The 18,528-nt window shown below is 37.7% G+C and overlaps 1 protein-coding gene across 1 annotated transcript in view; it reads left to right on the top strand.

The window, feature by feature from the left end:
- The window catches only part of ADAMTS5 (ADAM metallopeptidase with thrombospondin type 1 motif 5), a 47,249-nt gene that overhangs the window by 21,020 nt on the left and 7,701 nt on the right, over positions 1 to 18,528 (top strand). The window contains exons 3-7 of the mRNA XM_013182709.3: positions 6,385 to 6,552; positions 11,966 to 12,249; positions 13,852 to 14,035; positions 14,438 to 14,613; positions 15,478 to 15,653. Of these exons, the coding sequence (XP_013038163.2) occupies positions 6,385 to 6,552; positions 11,966 to 12,249; positions 13,852 to 14,035; positions 14,438 to 14,613; positions 15,478 to 15,653 (988 nt within the window). The remainder of the gene's footprint in view (positions 1 to 6,384; positions 6,553 to 11,965; positions 12,250 to 13,851; positions 14,036 to 14,437; positions 14,614 to 15,477; positions 15,654 to 18,528) is intronic.

Genomic DNA, 18,528 nt, shown 5'->3' with positions numbered 1-18,528 from the left:
GTGCAAGGTTCACTGTCAGGAATGCAGAAAGTGGAGGTGAACTAGGGTCCGGGGGCTGATGGCTGCTGCTGACTCTTTCATTTCTTGTTTGAGGATCTAAACAGACTGAGCTGTGCCAAGAGTCTCTTGCAGATTACATTCCAAAATATATTGGGGTCCAAAGTCTGCAGGTTGCCTTCATGCTGTTCTGACAGTTTACTGATGTAGTCACACCTGCTCTTACCTCAGGGGGAGACGAAAGGCTGTTAGGAAAAGCTGTCCGTTCTTCTAGCCGGTTGGTCTTTTGGCCATTTGGGAAGGGAACGATCTACAAGAAGACTAGCTCCTCTTCATTTGCATGAAGGGTAAACCCCTGCCTCTTCTCCATCTGTTTCTTTTACCATTTTGTGCATTCCTACAGCATAACTGAACTAAACACCATCCTGCTGGTAAAATTATATTATGTCATTTTCACTCAGTGGGAATTGTCAACACCAGTAAGATGCTTCATTAAGTAGAAAACATAGATGATCTACTAACCCATTCTCAATCAGTCATCATTTTACACAGCTGCTGGGAGCCCTTTTTCTTTTTTGAATAGCCTGGTTTGAAGTTCCCTAAATTTGGCATAATTTTTAAAAGCTTTCATTATAAAATTTGTGTTCCTTACATCTCTTAGCTTTTGCCCAAAGCTTTCACTGGAATTAATTCATGCTTACATAGAGGATCTCCTGAAGAATCACCTATAACCTTTACACTTTGGTTCTTATGACAAGAAGCACCCTACCAGTAAATGCCAGTAACTACCCTAATATCCTGAGTAATATGTGATAATACCAGCATGCTCGTGCATGTGAATGGGAAAGGGACAGACTTTTCAAGTAGAAAGGGAAGTGTCCCTACTTTAGTTCTTAGATCCAAAAGGATGAAGGGCACCAGTGCAGAAGTACTCTGTTGCTGTTACATCTGTACTAAAAAGAAAATACCTTGGAGATCACAGGTTGCTGTGATATTTTGAATTTTGATTGTTTCTAATGAGAAGCCAAAACAGTTTTAAGAGTCGTTGGAAGTTTGTCATATGTTTTAATCTGTTTTGAGTCTGGCAGTAATGCTTTAAAAGTAGAAGTTAGGATGGAGAAAAATTTAGGTTGTTATAAGAATTGGGAATTTTAGTTTCATAAAATTCTTTAAAATTTGTATTCTCAGTGTTTGTAAATATACATACAAAGTTAACAGGCAAATCAATATGGAGAGATAGAATTCATATATTTAATGCCATGAACAGATATTACCTTCACTCATGTCACTGATGGCTTATTTAGAAGCTCAGATCCAGACAATCAGAGTTCAATATTTTGGAAATTCTTCACTATTTCTTTTCTTATGATTGTTCAAAGATTTTTTTTGAAAATTTTTAAAGTAGCCAGAGACATTTACAAATACTTTGAGAAGCTTCTCAAAAAGCTTAGGTATGCTGTGTCTAGTGTCTACTGTCTAGTTCTCATCATGCATTAGAACAATGGCCTAATTTAATATGACAAAGTAGACACTTTTAATGAGGTATGTCCTCAGTTCACCTCATTTATCACCATGAAGTTTAGAAGTTACAGTGCACTCTAATTAAAGGTGAAGCCAGTAGCTTGACACTTTCCAGAAGATGACCCTTTTTCAGTTTCCTGTACTCTTGCCAAAGTATTTAGGCTGAAAAGTTCTGTGTTGAATAGTTGCCTGAGAAGCATTTCATCTTATTTATTCTGAACTACAGAGACTGTCCAGCCATTTCTAAGAGGGAGATTAATTTGCAACCATTTTATGGAGAAACTTGAAGCCTCTCTGCTCAAAGAAAAGGTCTTGAAATTTGGCTGTAAGGTTGCTCCTTGTTTATGATGGATATTCTTTTTTGTCCTATACGGAGGAGGAAAAACGAAAGGAAGTAAACCAATTTCAGTATGCAGTTCAGGAGTTAAATTCTGCATAGAGACAGTGCATCTCGGAGGCATTGTAGCTCAGGGCTGTTGAGTTTGGTCAGGGCTTTCCCTCAGCCTCAGCAGGCTGCTCCACTGCCAGGTCCCCAACACCCCAACATCAGCTGTGCTGATTCCTGCTCAGGGAGAGGTCCGTCCTCATTGTGCTCAACTCACAGGACACAAGAGAGGATGGTTGGGCAGGAGAGAAAAGAGTAAAGAAGCACAAAAACTACACCATCTTTAGGCCTGGAAGCCAGGAGCAAGCTCAAGCACGACGTACTCCCTGGCCTGCGCATGGGGCATTCACATTGCCCAGCTATAGGATATCGATGGTTTAATGTGCTGTGACCAGATTGCTCCGACAGCTAGGTAGCCTAAGCTAAGGTTTTTTTACAAATCTCATTGCAAAAGGAGCAGGAGCTAAAAAATGTGGGAAAAAAAGTTTTGATGTAGGATTTCTGTCAGTTATGAATACTGAAGAATGATTAGGCAAGAAAGGGATTCTTACAGAGAGTGAAGTTGTATCCTAAGTAAGAAGAGCGTTGCAGAGTGGTACAAGAGAGTGTTAATGTTAAGAAACTTGAATTCTGCCCTACAAGACTGAATACTTCATATCACTGAGTTTGGAGTAGTTCTCAATGATAGTATAAAATGTTGAGCACTCTGAAGAATTAGGCTCTCTAATTGGTGTTTCAGATCCAACTATTATTCATATCCTACACCAAAAATGCACTCTGTGACATATAATGTTACTCAGACGTACCTTCTAGAACTGTCCTCCAGTTTTTGTTATTCACACAGAGCTGTTCAGTACCAAGTCCAGTGGCTTAAAATGAAACTTCTTTTCCACTAACAGAACCTCATTACTTTGTTTCACAAACATGCTGCAGTGAAGTAATTTCTTGCAGTGTTACAACTATGGGCCATCTTCGGACAATAAATACAAAAGCATTCTTCCTGCGACCTTTAAGCATACCAGCTGTCTCAGAGAAGGTTGCTATTGTGAGACTTAGGTCTAATCAACGTGGTATTTTCATGTTTGTTGGGCTTATTTTGTGCAAATATTTCTGTTTAATTGGTTGGAAATATATGCATATTCAAGTGGACAGATTCAAGTAAATCACAAGAAACTGACTGAAACTCCTGAAGAACTCAGCAAAACAGTGTATATGTAGACCTGATCGAACTGTGGCACCACACTGTATATACAGGGGTACCTCAACAAAAGTTAGTGGATGAGTCTAAAGCCCTCTACAGTAAATGTTTGCTTATGTTTGCAGAATACTGATGAAACTTGCTACAAAGAGTTACATAATGTCAGCAGAAAATTGTTCTAGTTATATTACTACTAGACATTTGTTGAGGTTCATTAACATGTCAGCTGTGTTTGTTGTTCTTCTCAGAGATGAGGTGTGACCTGGTGCCATTCACTGCAATAGCATGAATACAAGCATAGTGATAACATCGTATATAAAGGCAGCCAAAACCAACACCATCTTCACGTTTCCTGAAGATATTCATTGCCAGCATATTAAGACTTTGGCAAAGTTGGAGGTAGCCCTCATTGGCACAGTAACTGCTGATTCATTAAATGTTTAGCCTGTGACACCCGGAGAATTTGTTTGAAGTTAGAAGTGATGCACTGATTATTTGGTTACTTTGTCAGAGAAATGTGTCTGTTTGAAATAATAGTCCTACTAGTGAATTCTTTTGCTCAACACCAGCTTTTGGCTTAAATAAAACAAAGATGTCATCTCTTCAGAGCAGGTATTTTTATAATGCTATATCAGATTGAAACTTGACGTGTACCTGCTGACATTCAGCCTGTGTGACAGTGCAAAATAAAAGTAGCATTATCTGGCCCATATATAATAAGTATCACCAGAGGAAAGTGTTTTTACCTATAAGAAAATAATAGTCCTGAATCTAGCATATGAAACATATGAGTAATTAGACATGCCTTTCGTATGAAAGTTTGAATCACTGTGTTCTTGTGGGAATATATTTGTGGGTGCTACAGTGCAGCATGGCAATAGCAAATAGCAGCAAGGAAAGGAAAGGGTATTAATTATTTGACTCTTATCACCATTAACCCAGGTAGCTTGAATAAATTATAGATATGTATAATTGTACAGGGCCTTTTCTTCAAATAGTAGCTGTAGTTGATTGATGTTGGTTAATTGATGGTTAGACCAGCTGATCTTGAAGGTCTTTTCCCACCTTAATGATTCTATGATTCTATGATAATGTGTGCACAGCAGAAGAGAGGAAAAAAAGAGAAATGCTCTCTTCGTTCTCCTTCTCACCTCCCCTCCAGTGCGGATTCAGTAGCTGTGGAAGTAAGACTGGCTGCTCTTTGTCATCACTGGTTGAACTGAAATGACAGATCAAGGTCCTCTTGTCACATCTCTTGTAGTTCCATCCTTAGGTCAGGAACCCAGCATCACTGGGAGTAAGGCTGCCAGAAACCATGATATCTGGTCTTCTGCAGCCTTACCACATATTTCTGGTCAGATAGCTACTTTCCTAATCTCAAGTATGGCTAGACAGTGAGTTTTGCCTCCTCTTTCCTCTTGGCTTCTCTCCAAAAGCAGATGATAACAACATATCAGAAAATTTATATAAGGCAAATAGATATTTACTGATATTCTGCTTTTTCCAGTCTGTATTGTAGGCATTGTAATTATTATTATTGTTGTCATGGCTATTACTGTGGATATCAGAGTATGATATTCTGCCATCAGTGTTCCAACTTTTGCCACCTTTAAGCCGGGGTACAGCAGTTATACCAAAGCATAAAACTATGTCAGATTTATTCCTCTGCAGTGGCTGTGATGGGCTGGTGGTCTTTGCCTTTATTGTTAAAGACCTCTTGGTCAAACTCTGGATGTCCAACTAACCATCTCCTGGGCTGCATTGAAGACTGTGAATGTTAAGTTCAGGCTTGAGCTCCCTCCAGCTTTGGTATCCATTCAGTCTTCTACCTCTTGGATAGTAAATTGGCAATGAGATAATCCATTGTGGTCATGGAAATGTTAAACAGGATGTTTACAGAGGGTACAAAGTGGGTTGCCTACAATCTGTTATTGTTGCCCAAAGGCTAGAGAAGGTAGGGATCTTTGAACTACAGTGAAAGTTGCTGCCACACTTATAGGAAATAATCTATCACTGGAATGAACTCTACCAGATATTCAGGATTTTTGCAAGTTACAACATGTGCTGTTCTGTGTTCACATTGTTTTGTGTTCTGTAGTCTAAATACCCAATAATATATCCATTTAAAAATAAAAACTAAAGCCCTAACCAAAACAATACTAAAAAGCACCCTCCCACAAAATAAGGCACGATACATGGAAGAGGCTATTGGAAAACATTATTCAGATTGTTTGATGTGTTGTAGAGGGTAGAATCATAGAATCATTTAGTGTGGGAAAGACCTCTAAAGGACGGTGACTCAACTACTGCCCTGGGCAACCTTTTCCAATGCCTCACAACCCTTTCAGTGAAGAATTTTTTCATAATATTCAACCTAAACCTCCTCTGGTGCAACTTGAGGCCATTTCCTCTTGTTCTATCACTTGTTGCTTGGGAAAAGAGGATGCCTCCACTCTGCTACAGCCTCCTCTGAGGTAGGTGTAGAGAGAGATAAGGTCTCCCCTAGGCCTCCTTTTCTGTAGGCTAAATAATCCCATTTCCATCAACCGTTCCTCAAAAGACTTGGCCTCCAGACCCCTCACCAGCTTTGTTGCCCTTTTCGGGACACACTCCAGCACCTCAATGTCTTTCTTGTAGTGAAGGGCCCAAAATTGAACACAGCATTTAAGGTGTGGCTTCAACAGAGCTGAGTACAGAGAGACAATCATTTCTTTAGTCCTGCAGGCCATGTTATTTCTGATACAATGCCAGCTACTGTTGGCCTTCTTGGCCACCTGAGCACACTGGTGACTCATGTTCATTCAGGTGCTCACAATTGAATATGGAGTGCAGTATAAGAAGTCACATATGGTTTGCTTAGTTACTCCATAAATACAAGCTGTTGTGTTCATTTAGAAAAATCCTGCAACATCTTTCTAAACAGTCACATAACTTCTTTACAGAGTGAAGTATTAGTCTTTCTTGCTGCAGATGATTTGGTAAACATTGAGAACTAAATTCATGGCTAATATAAAAAAGTACTGTTCACTGTAGTGTTCATCAGATCTAAATCAGCACAATTTGATGGCATATAAGCTGCTGGCATTGCTATATGTAATGATATAAACTATCACAGCTTTTTTGTTTTTGAGCAGAGATACCAGATTTTAAGTGGCCAGCTTTGGGCTGCTGTTGGAAATTTGAGAACAAATAATGCATTTCATTTTACTTTGACTATGAGCTCCAGCTGGTAAACACTGTTATGATAATCATTTCATTTTATTTATTTGTTTCATTTCTACAGGCCACTTGCTTGGTCTTTCCCATGATGACTCCAAATTTTGTGAGGAGAACTTTGGCTCCATGGAAGATAAGCGCCTTATGTCCTCCATTCTGACTAGCATTGACGCTTCCAAACCCTGGTCCAAGTGCACTTCAGCAACTATAACAGAGTTTTTTGATGATGGTCATGGTATGTATCTTTTGCTTCACACGCTTAGCGTCAGTTTTTGCTGCAGTCCATTTTTGGAATAAGAACATTTTATGCCAGCTTTTTCATTCCTTGCTCATCTTCAGGACTATCTTGGAAGTGCTTGCAAAACAAGGCAAAGGTCTAAAAGGCTGTCAGGGTCTCACCCCCACTTTGCATGGTTCAAATGCAAGAGAAAAGAAAAGAGTTGATGGAATGTGTGCTGGCAGTAATTTGTTTTGAAAAATTGAGTGTTTTTTTTTTTTGAAACATGAAATTAGACTTTTCTTCCCTAATGCCACAGATAGGAGTTCAGAGAGTATTTTAAACAGAGGACACAAGCAAATTCCTTTTCCTCACAGCAATTGAGGTTACTATGGTCTACATAGCATTAGACTACAGATATGAGCAAAGGGTATGTGTTCTTCTTACCATTTACAGCATTTATTATTACAGTATTTATTATGTTTATTAGAGGAGCCATAAGCAAGTATTAAGATTCTTCTATTCTGTATATGAGAAAAGTCTGCTTCTGCCCCAGCAGCTTACCCTCCAAGTCATATAAGCAATATTTGATAAACATGTCATTTACCCTTTGGAGAATAAGTACAAAACTTTCATTTTTTCCAACAAGTAGTAATAATAAAGTATAGTCTGCACTCTTAAATGAATTTTAAAGTCTTCATTGTGCTTCCAAAGCAACTGCAGTTCTTAAACCATTCAAATTCCAAAAAGCTGAGATAAAAATGACATAATTGAATGAATGGATCAAGTTGTTATGGTAACTGAAATACTTATGGATAAAAAGTATGGTAAGTCTGCTGAATGTAAAGTTTTTGCTTTTAAATATTGTGTTGGCTAATTTTAGTGCTCTCTGAAATACTTTCTCCTTTTTTCTCCTATCTGGAGAATGACTTCATTTTTTCTCTCCAATTTTATTAGATCCATTAATCTGTGCTGTCCTATTTTATGGTCCATATTGCTCTGGCATTGACTTAATATTACCAAGTTAGTTTCCACATGTGAAGAGCTCTTTCCTTTTTGAGTTTAGTTACATTCATTGCCTTTCTTCTCACCTGGGAGTTTTACAGTATGTGTTCTCTGGGGTGTAAAAGGGACTTTCCTCACCACCCATATATAACTCTGTACAAAGTGTAAAGATCTATGAATATGTCTATCTATCTATATCTGTTCTCTTCTGTTCATCTCCTATCCAAACTGAAATGTTGTATTCATTTTTTCCTTTTTTTGTGATCTGGATTTTTCACCTCCCTATGCATCCAGCCAGCTACTTCCTCCAACAGTAACAAAAAGAAAGTGTGTTCTCCCACACTCCTCACCTTTGGCTTGTTTGCAATACAGAATGCTCGAAATTTGGACTCTTATCCATGATCCATATCCTAGTCTCAACATGGAAATAAACGAGGCTGTAACAAACTATCCTACAGGTCTAAAAATATAATTTTGCCATTTTTTTTCAGCACAAGTTGGTAGGAGCTTCAAATCCTTCAGGGCTGCATTATGGTCTCCACGTTCAGCATGAGTGTTGCCTTCCTGCACGAGAAGTTTAGCAGTCCTCCATTGCTGACACTTTTCACAAAGTCATGTATTCTTTGCTGCACACAAAGTGCTTAGGATCTGTCAGTTTGTTAACGGATGGGTTAGGGTATATTGCCCTTTCTGATACTCATGAGTAGTTACCACTCAGGCATGTAGTCTCGAAGAGTTATCAATAGGATGAAATAACTCACAGAAAATGTGAGCTTCCAGTCAGATCCGTGAACTAATTTTGTTACCGACACTATTGGTACAATTTCAAAACTACAATTTTTAGGAAATCTGTTTTCTTGATAGATTAGGCCTTTAGAGACATTGTCTACATAAGAGTTTTCCTTTTCTGTTGAAGTTTATCATTTTTAGCTATTTATTTTAAATCAAAGATTTGTCTTAGCAGAACACAAATACAATCTATGAAATAATGATGAAGGTCAATGATTTAAAGTGCAGTTTCTTCAAATTATTGTGCTGAGAGGACATGCGTTATTATAGGAATGGAACTGCTTCTGGTTTTATTTTCTTCCAGCCAGTGAATAAATCCATAGCTCTGTAATTCTCATTTGTAACACATACTGAGTATACCAAAAGCCACAGAACCCTAGTAGAGCATGACGCCGCCTTTCAGACTGCTTTGGGCTGATAATAAAACAGCGCAAATGTGCCATATTTCCATGTTTCCTTCAGAATGAGCATACTTCTGCTTTTGGGGTTCTTAGTTTTTTTTTCCTTAGCTGTGGCAGATGTACTTACTTACTACTTGTGTAGTTACCATGCTTTCTCTCCCTTTTTGTTTTAGATAAGGTGCTCTTTTGCAGTCTTCCCATTGAAAGGAGAAAATCCTATATCTCTCGAGTGCTGCTAGCAGAGAACAAAAAAATTACCCATTCAGATGTAATTTTGAGGAGTGCTGCAGGCATAATGTAGTCAAAGAAGGCACAAAATATCAGTTACAATAGAAGGATGAGAAAATGCAGGTCTTCATATACCAGGCTTTCTTTTAAGATGCTTGTGAGTGGTTTTTGTATAGTCACAGGAAGTTTATGTGGGAAACACTGAGCAAGAAGAGACTCTTCCATTCTTTAATATGCAACATAAGCACTCTGCACAGTGCTTTTGGTCTGAATGGGCATGAGCTTATGCAGTGTGCTTTGTGACAAACCAGGCATGGCAGTATTGGTGTGAGGAAGTAAATATATGAAGTACTTCATCTGCTGCTCCTTATGACTAAACAGAATGAAATGTGAATAAAGTCCAGAAACCTGGATCTTTGAGTGGTATTTTATTATAAACAAGTAGTCAATGTTGTATCAAAGCTTTAAGTAAGTTATCCATATAGATTTAGATACTCACCCCATACCACTCCAACAGCAAACATCATCATCTTAACTCTTGAATTTTGTGACATCCATTTGTCAAGAACTGAGATTCGTATTTTATATATTTGGAAAGTTGTATTGATAAGTGGACTCATCTTATAAAAAGTGTATATTTGCTATGTAGGTAGCTACACCTAAAGTGGATATTTAAGTTCCTATCGCATCATGGAAGGGTGTCATCAATGGCATTAGTGGTTTGATGTCATCAGTTGCATTAGTGGCACTGAATTACACCACAGGCTCATTTGCCTGTACTAACTACTAAAACATCTGACAGCTGACTGAATTGCAGACACCAGCATTACATACAGTTATGGTCAGCTAAATAAATTTCAGTATAAATGTCTCACCCAAGGTCAACCAGGAGGGCTGGGGATGATCAAGGTCTCCTGAGGCCCACTCTGAGAATTCTAATCATCGTTATCATCATATCACCATTTGTTTTACACTCATAAGATGACCCCAGACAGCAGTTTGACATTTAGAAAGAAAATGTTCAATTAGTGTCCAGAATACAGTGACATTTATTTCCATCTGTTTTTAGCCAACTCTTTCCTAAGATAATAATTGTCTTTATTGTCATGCCAGCCACTAGACTGTAGTATTATTGCTTGCAATTTATTGTGTTTAGTCAGAGTGTTTGGTGTTCTTTGTAACCTGAAAAAAAAAAAAAAAAAGAAAGGACTATTTCTGTTTTAATTAATTTATATCCTGGTTATCTGCTTCCTGCACAAATTTTATTCTGCCTTCCAGGCTATATTGCACATAACACTGAGGAAAGAGAATAAGGTGTCTTGATTAATACTGTCATCAGTCAAGTATGTTGCTCTAGACCAAGGCACCCTAATGTTCTTTGATACTGAGGACAAAAAATGAGAGTAGTAGTACATACATGTTCTGTACATTATAATGTAGTGAATTGCTGTTCTTGCTTTTAAAAAATAGATTTTTAACAACCCCAGGAAGAAAAAAATCTGCGCTTCCTCACTTTTTACCATGTCTTTAACATTTTATTCTATAAAAGACTTTGAATGCTAGGATAGTTTTAATTGTCTTTATCTCATGGTACCCAGCTCATCAGTTAGCATTGGCACACCTTGTCTTTATTTAAGCTAGCATAATCCAGATGAAAGATAAGGCTAGAGTAAATCTGGGTCAGCAAAGGATAAATAGAACAGCAAGTTTAACAAGATAACTTTTTGGTAGTAAGCGATGATGTAGAAAGACTTTTTGGCTCATGTGGCTAATTGTCCTTAGCCTTAAGAGGAAAAAAAAAAAAAGAGAATAGCTACAGTGTATGTTCTGGAAGGAAAACACAAGGCATTGAGTAATGGGGTATTTGATTTACTTAAATTCACTGCTATAGCTTGAATTTCAGTTCCAGTTAGTTTGAATAGTGAAGTTTTTCTAGATAGCCCTTTTTCACTCATGATCCAACCAAAGAATACTGGTATATGTTGCAAAGTGATGTAAATTGTGGTAAGTTATTTTGGCCAAGGATAAGTGAAGCTGGCCCAGACCACATATCCCTTTCATGGGGTGTAAAAGAGGTTATGCTGAATAAATAGTTCTGCATGTCAACAACTGAGTTTTTTCAATAGTAAAAAAAAAAAAGAAAAAATCTATTAGTAGCTTGTCTAGAACCTAGATGCAAATTCTCATTTTTAGAGTGTGTCAGACAGATTTTTACTTCTGCAGTGTATCTCAACACACATATTCAATTTTGTATTTTATATTTATGCTATTTTTTCCTTGTCTGTCTTTTTGTGTGTGTGTGTGTGTGTGTGTGTGTGAGTGCATTTTTGTATAAAATTTATAGCGCTCTTCAAGCTAATTCCAGAAGCTGCTAACTATCATTCTTTACAAGGGAAGCCCAGTCCAGATTTACCACCACCATTAGTTTCGATATGCAACTTCTGTTTTCCCTTTGATCTTTTTCTGTTTTGTTCGTTTGTTTGTTTGTTTTTATTGTTGGTGGTGGGTTCTTTTGTTGGTGGTGGTTGTATTGAAGTGTATTTAAGTGCCTCATGGGCTAGATGTCTGTTCTTTGTGATTTTTCTGGCTTCCCTTTCTCAGCATTACGGATGTTCTGGCTCAAAATTCAAATGGGAATTTTGTTTACTTTGCCATGAGTCTTGATCATTCCTTAAATTGATTCCACATATTGATAGAGTGGAATGTATTCGGAGTCAATTCAAATAAAGGAAAACAGAATGAAAGAGCAAAGAGACCTGAATAAAACTCGTTTACACTCCTGGATTGGAAATAGCTTGGCACCTGGTATACTCCTGGGAGACACAGCAGTTGCAATAATATGACCTTGTACAAAACCTGATGACACCTCAGAGAGCCTTTCCACTGACATCAGTGTCCTTTGAATGAGGTTCACTGTCATTATCAGTTCTTGTAACATGAATGACAGACTTGTAGCACTGCAGAGAAAACTAGGTAATGAGTAATAATAGATTGTATTGCTCTTTTAGGTAACTGTTTGCTGGACCAACCAAGAAAGCAGATCCTGGGCCCCGAGGAGCTTCCAGGGCAAACCTACGATGCCATTCGTCAGTGCAAATTGGCATTTGGATCTGAATACACAGTGTGTCCCGGTATGGATGTGTGCTCTCGCCTGTGGTGTGCAGTTGTTCGTCAAGGTCAGATGGTATGTCTGACTAAGAAGCTGCCTGCTGTGGAAGGGACACCATGTGGAAAAGGGAGGATATGCCTCCAGGGAAAATGTGTTGACAAAACCAAGAAAAAATACTACTCGGTAAGTTACCTGCTATGACCCTAGGGAATTTCAGAAGGAGTAACCCTCAAAGGCACTGATTTTTGTGGGAGTGAAAGGGACTTGACAAAACTCAGATTGAAAGTTACCTTATATTTTAGCATGTAATTGGAGTGTTACTGGTAAGGGATGCAGGAAATATGCTACTGAGTTTCAGGAAGTTTCATTCAGGAGGTTTTCTTCTTGAAGTACGGAAGCCTTCGATCATGGAAAACTGAGAGCACCCCTTCAGACTAGAGGACTCACCCATTCAATAAGTCAGGTCTCAGAATGTGTGGAAAGATTCTCAAGGAACTATTCATAGCTTCCTGACTTCTTGGCAACGGACTCTGAGGTAAATTAAATCTGTAAATTTAGTTCACAGCCCTCATCCAGAAGTCTCCAGGGACCTAACTCTAGTGAAGAGAAAGACCAATGAAATTCATACATGATACAATTTCTGGATCAGATAGTTTGTACTTACAGTGACAGAGTCCCCTCTGTCAACTTAATACCTCTTAAGAGTCCCCAGGCTCAAGAGAGTGGCCAGATTCATGAGATTGCCAACTGCACAGTTCAAATGCTTTGAAATTAACTTGGAAGACAGTAAGTAGCACTGCCCCTTCTGTTATACCTACAGGAGAGAGACAGACTTGCAGAGCTTTGCGAAGATACTTACAAAATACGAGTCATTCAAATCAAGCTACAGCCTTTATAACACTGTTTTTTATAGAATGGTATATTTCTTCATGCAATGTCTGTTAATTGTTGCAATATTGTATTTAGGGAGCCAAAATAGCAGAGTTGCAAACTATCTGACGGCTCCACCTCTTGCCAGTACTCTTGAAACGTTAACTAGTTGGTTCAGAAGGAACTTTTACTCCACTTTCCCTGCCAACATTTTTGTTTTATGCCTTCATTTACTGCCTTTAAAACACTCTGAAATTCAATATGATTTATTTACAAAGGGAAAAACAGCAACGATCACCTAAACTTAGACTTAGGAGACTACTACTGCAATTTGGACAGGTAATTCATTTGGCAAAACTATGGGTGGTTTGTTGTATTTGTAGCATGTGTGTGAAGTAGGTCTTTGGAAACAAAACTCATCAACACAAGGGATTTTGTCTCTTGTCCTTTAGAATTCGACATTGAGGTATGCTTAAGATTGCTTTTATATGTTGTTTAGAGCAATACCTATTCATCATAATAATTGCATTTATTATTTGCAGGTAGCCTTATGAACATGTTCTTGGAGCTAGTTTATGGGGGCCTGTTGGTGGGAATAGCAAAAAATAAGAGAGCAGCACATGAGAATATAGTCCATATTTCTGGTGCATGTGTGTCTTCCATGAATGGGCTGAAGCTGGCTTTAAGAGTAAGGCCTAGATTGCGCTTGCATGCACAGTGCCAAATCAGGTGCCATCAATCTGCAGATAAAAGACAGAAATAAATTTCACTGGGAAAAAGAAGGCTCCAAAGCCTTTTATCCCCAGTTAAAATGACCAAGAAAGCGCCTTTTCAATTGTGGGAAACACTATCAGTGTCTCTGAGATTTAGCACCTTTATTCACACCCTTACCTCCTACTGTTCTGTATGTTTCAGGCATCAAGCCATGGTAACTGGGGGTCCTGGGGACCTTGGGGACAGTGCTCCCGTACCTGTGGTGGAGGCGTTCAGTTTGCATATCGTCACTGCAACAATCCAGCTCCTAGAAACAATGGCCGGTACTGCACTGGCAAGAGGGCCATCTATCGCTCCTGCAATGTTGCACCCTGCCCAGCAAATGGTATGTTACATACTTGCTCCAGCCTCTGTTTTCATAGATAGTAAATATTGAACATCTACTGAGAAAGGAAACAACAAAGATCTATTGTATTTTCTCTAAAATGTGCTTACCAAGGCAAGACATTAATCATTCATACAATATGGTAATTCTTCCCCCATCCCTACACTGACCACAGACAGAAAGGACATTGAAATGAAAAGAAATTTGTCCTGGAAAAATGAACCATCATGCTAGCTTTAGTCCTTCATAGCATGGGAAGATTGCTAAAAAAAGTTAAAAAGAGGTGAAGTGTTATAACTTCAAAAATTAAGTTAAAAAGAAATTGGAATAATAGGTGTGAGTGCATAATGATTTTTACAGCATGGTCTGCAATAATCACTAATGATTTGAATAATTCTACAGCTAAATCTTTTCGACAAGAACAGTGTGAAGCAAGGAATGGCTATCAGTCTGATGCAAAGGGTGTCAAAACGTTTGTTGAATGGGTCCCCAAGTATGCTGGAGTGCTTCCTGGAGATGTTTGTAAGCTCACCTGCCGAGCCAAAGGAACTGGCTATTATGTGGTATTTTCTCAAAAGGTAATGGCATCTTCAATCATGACTTCATGTTCAAGCTGAGAAGTGTCCTTTATCTTAGAAATCTTTCCCTACAACAAGCGAAAATAAGTTAGTCATATGATTCGAAGTTTTAAATGTGTGATTAGATATAATGGTTTGATCCAGAGCTTATACAGTAAGACCAAAATTGACCTCTGAAATTAGTCAAGTATTTTCACATTTCAGTATGCATGTTCATAAAAATACGGGTCTGATAGTGGATTCTGCACTAGTTTCTTTTCATTAGTGGATAAAGGGGTTTCTGCCTGCAGACTCATCCGTGTGTCTGGTGGCTTTTGGAGGAGACAGAGTGCCATGAGTAAAAGAATAAATTTTACCCTGAGTTATGTTAAGGGAGTCTAGAGTAACTCATACAAAGCCAATTAATATAAACTATTTAGCCAATTATCATAGATGTGACTTGTGGTCAGTTTGTTATCTCAGATGCAGTTTGAACTAAAATGTCTCCTACACTTATACTATAAATGTTATGAGGATATATGTATTAATAAGGTGAACTGAAATGCTCAAGTGAGAGGCTATCTACAAGTACTGATATTGTTATTACTAATAAACTGTAAGCTCATCATTAAAGTCAGGGTCATTTTAGTGTTTTATGCTAGAGTCATCTGTCACTGCTTTCAGCCCCTGCCTAAACTTCATCTGCTTTAGTGCTGTGAATGCTAGTGAAACTCAGTCTGGGCTGCCAGGATAGGAGCTCTGGTCTATATGGGTCATGTAAATAAGTAACTTTTTTCCCAGTCAGATTCACAAAATTTATTTTTGAGATTCACTTTTTTTTTTTTCCTGTGGTAATTTTTAACTAACAGGCATTTGATTACCTAGGTAACTGATGGTACTGAATGTCGACCGTACAGTAATTCGGTCTGCGTCCGGGGAAAATGCATCCGAACTGGTTGTGATGGCATCATCGGTTCAAAGCTCCAGTATGATAAGTGCGGGGTGTGTGGAGGAGACAATTCCAGCTGCACAAAGGTCATGGGAACCTTTACCAAAAAGAGGTATTGATCTTGAGTATTAGTAAATATTTCAAAAATACTTGCTGTGCAAATAGTATCTCTACTTATCTGTGCCCTCCTTCCTTCCTTCCTTCCTTCCTTCCTTCCTTCCTTCCTTCCTCTGAATTCAATTTACTTTCATATGAAGATTAAACAAAAATGTGCATTGCCTGTGCTTTATTGCACTTTTCAGATGTTTACAGCTGGCCTCTTAACAATACCCTGAAACTTACAAATAATCACCTGTCAAAACACTGTGCCCAGTTCATTTCTGACATAAAGTACCAGTGATTCAGGTGAGCACCCAGTAATAGGAAGTCTGCCTAGACTAAGGCATAGAATCTTATGTTATTTGCCAGTTTTGCTGTGGCAGATGGCTTGTGGTTTGTAGAGGAGAGAGAGAAGGGAAGAGAGAGATGCATCAGACAGTTGTTGAGGTCAGAATAATCTGTATGTATCTGAAACTCTGCATTTCCCAGGTGGTGCTGCATTAGGAAGTTATGCACTGGGAATGTGTTTGATCTCATCTAACTTTGAACAACACTAGAGATGTCCCACCTGATTAAGTGGCAGACTCCTTGTTAGTGGAGAGAAGCATTAGACAGCGTTAGAGCACAGCTGTAAAAGTCATCCTTGGCAGCTGAGAGGGATTACACCCTAAAAATACCTTTTCACACCACTCAGTATACATGGAGCTTAGACGACTAGATGAGATGTCAGAAGTGGCATTTTCTACATCCCTTCATGTTCACTAGGATCATATTGATCTCCAGATGTACTTTTTTTAAGTTAAAATATTTATAGCAGTTATCTGTAAGACATTTTTCTGTCAGAATTCAGCTTTTAACTACAATACATCTTAATATGAACAAAACAAAAGCAACATCCCCATGGTTTTTCCTAACCATATTGAGAGCAGCAGCAAGCTTTTTACAGATTACCAATGTCAAATAAGTCTGCCTTCTGTCTGAATTCTTGTTTCCCTCCCCCTTCCATTCTTAAGGTTTATAAAAGGATGAGGACTTTTTTACTATCATTTGTATAGATGCCAATGTTTTAGAGGACCGCTGTAGTGACCTACTCTTAGAAACTTTTAGCTGAACATTTATACTCAGCATCTTGCAACTGAATTAGTGTACCAGCTTTTAAAATTTACAGAAACTTTATTTTGCTTAGTATCTTCCAAATTCTTACATAGCATATGGAATGCTACTAGAAGTTGAAATCTGACTCCTGAAATGACCTTTTATTTCTATACATTTCAATATACTGATTAATAGCAGTCAAAAATATCTTTAAGAGTGTTTTTTTTTTTCTAAAAATAAACATAACCAATCTTCTTCTCAGTAAACCAATGATTACTCACCTAGGGATGACAAAACACCTCTTCCAAAAAGAATGACTTTCCATCTAATTTAGTACTTATATAAACCAGATCTGTTCTAATCTGTAAATATTGAAATGTCTGAGATGTCTAAATGAAGAAGACAGTGCAAGATATACTTCATGTGCTTTAGCAATGATCCTTGTGGTGCATACCGGGCTCCAGCAAAGATGCTAAAGGGACTCCATGAATTTTAGTGAAGCCAGATTTGTAGTGTAGATATACTTGGAATCAGTGAGATTCTACTGTAATTATTCCTATGAAGGTACCACCTTATTCCAAAAATCATGACTTTAACTGAAATGAGACCAGTCAGAGAATAAAATATTAATTCAACCTCAGTGCATTTAAAGAGCTGTTCCATATAGAAAGTAATAAATAATTGAACAGTTCTAACTTGATTTTGATTGAATTTGGGGTCTCAAGAATTTATTTTTTACTGGGAATATTGTTTGAGATGACTCCTTTATGCAAGTAATTGACTTCAAAAAAAGAAAAAACAAAAACTTTATTAAAATAGTGAAATCTTAATTGTCTGCAAACTGTTTTTGTATATAAAAGGGCAGTGGCACTAGTAAAATTATCTTTCTCCACTGAAAAATAGCAGCTCCCTCTTTGCTATCCACTATAAACCAAACTGTAGCAACCTGTATTTTAAATGTACAGGGAAATTATTAAATGTGTAAGAGGAAACTAGTATTTTCCATTGTAGACAATTGCCATAACAACATTTGTTTGTACTTTTTTCCCTTAAAGCAATCAAAACACAATCTTCTGGAAAACTCTTTCGTAAGAACTTATTTTAAAAGGCTGTAAAGTTAAATAGTCAGAAGTTGGGAAATAGGAGAATTAAAGATGCACGTGCTTTTTGCACATGAAATATTGAAGAAAATGTTGCATTCTCTAGGATTTCTTTTAATTTTTGAACAAATGATTTTGTAACTTTAATAACTTGTTTTAACAGAGCTCTTTTGGCAACTGTTAAGTAAAAATATTTGTGCAGTGCTGTGGAGCAGAGTCACCCAGCCTGTTTTTTGCACCATATTCCTTCATGTTTATAGAGGTGCTAAATCAAGGGACTTTTAGTAGTTGTCCTGTAACTGCTTGAAATAGCATGGGAATAGCACTAGTGTTTAATCTGCAGTCTCTGCAGTCTTTACTTTTGCAACCAAAAATTTGCAAAGGTAGTAGTCTATTCTTTAAACAATTCCAAGGGACCCCATTCACTTTTATACATTTTAAGTATATTTTCTCATTCCCTTTCCTCTAGATGTTTCAGCACTAACCTTTTTAGATATGAGGTACTTGCAGAATAGTTTTATCACAAAATTAGAAATGAAAATAAATGTTTCCAAAGTCCAGCTGGTAGCTTACAGCTTTGTGCAGTGTTCAGACTTTTCTCTGTTTATCCGTATAGTTAAAACAAATAATATACTTGAGATAGTAAAAGTTTTAGCACACTTGCAGGTTTTAAATGCTTGTCACTTTTGGTAG

The sequence above is a fragment of the Anser cygnoides genome, chromosome 1 (genome assembly GCF_040182565.1).
Source record: "Anser cygnoides isolate HZ-2024a breed goose chromosome 1, Taihu_goose_T2T_genome, whole genome shotgun sequence".
Lineage (NCBI taxonomy): Eukaryota > Metazoa > Chordata > Aves > Anseriformes > Anatidae > Anser > Anser cygnoides.
This window is presented reverse-complemented; position numbering and strand designations above follow the sequence as displayed.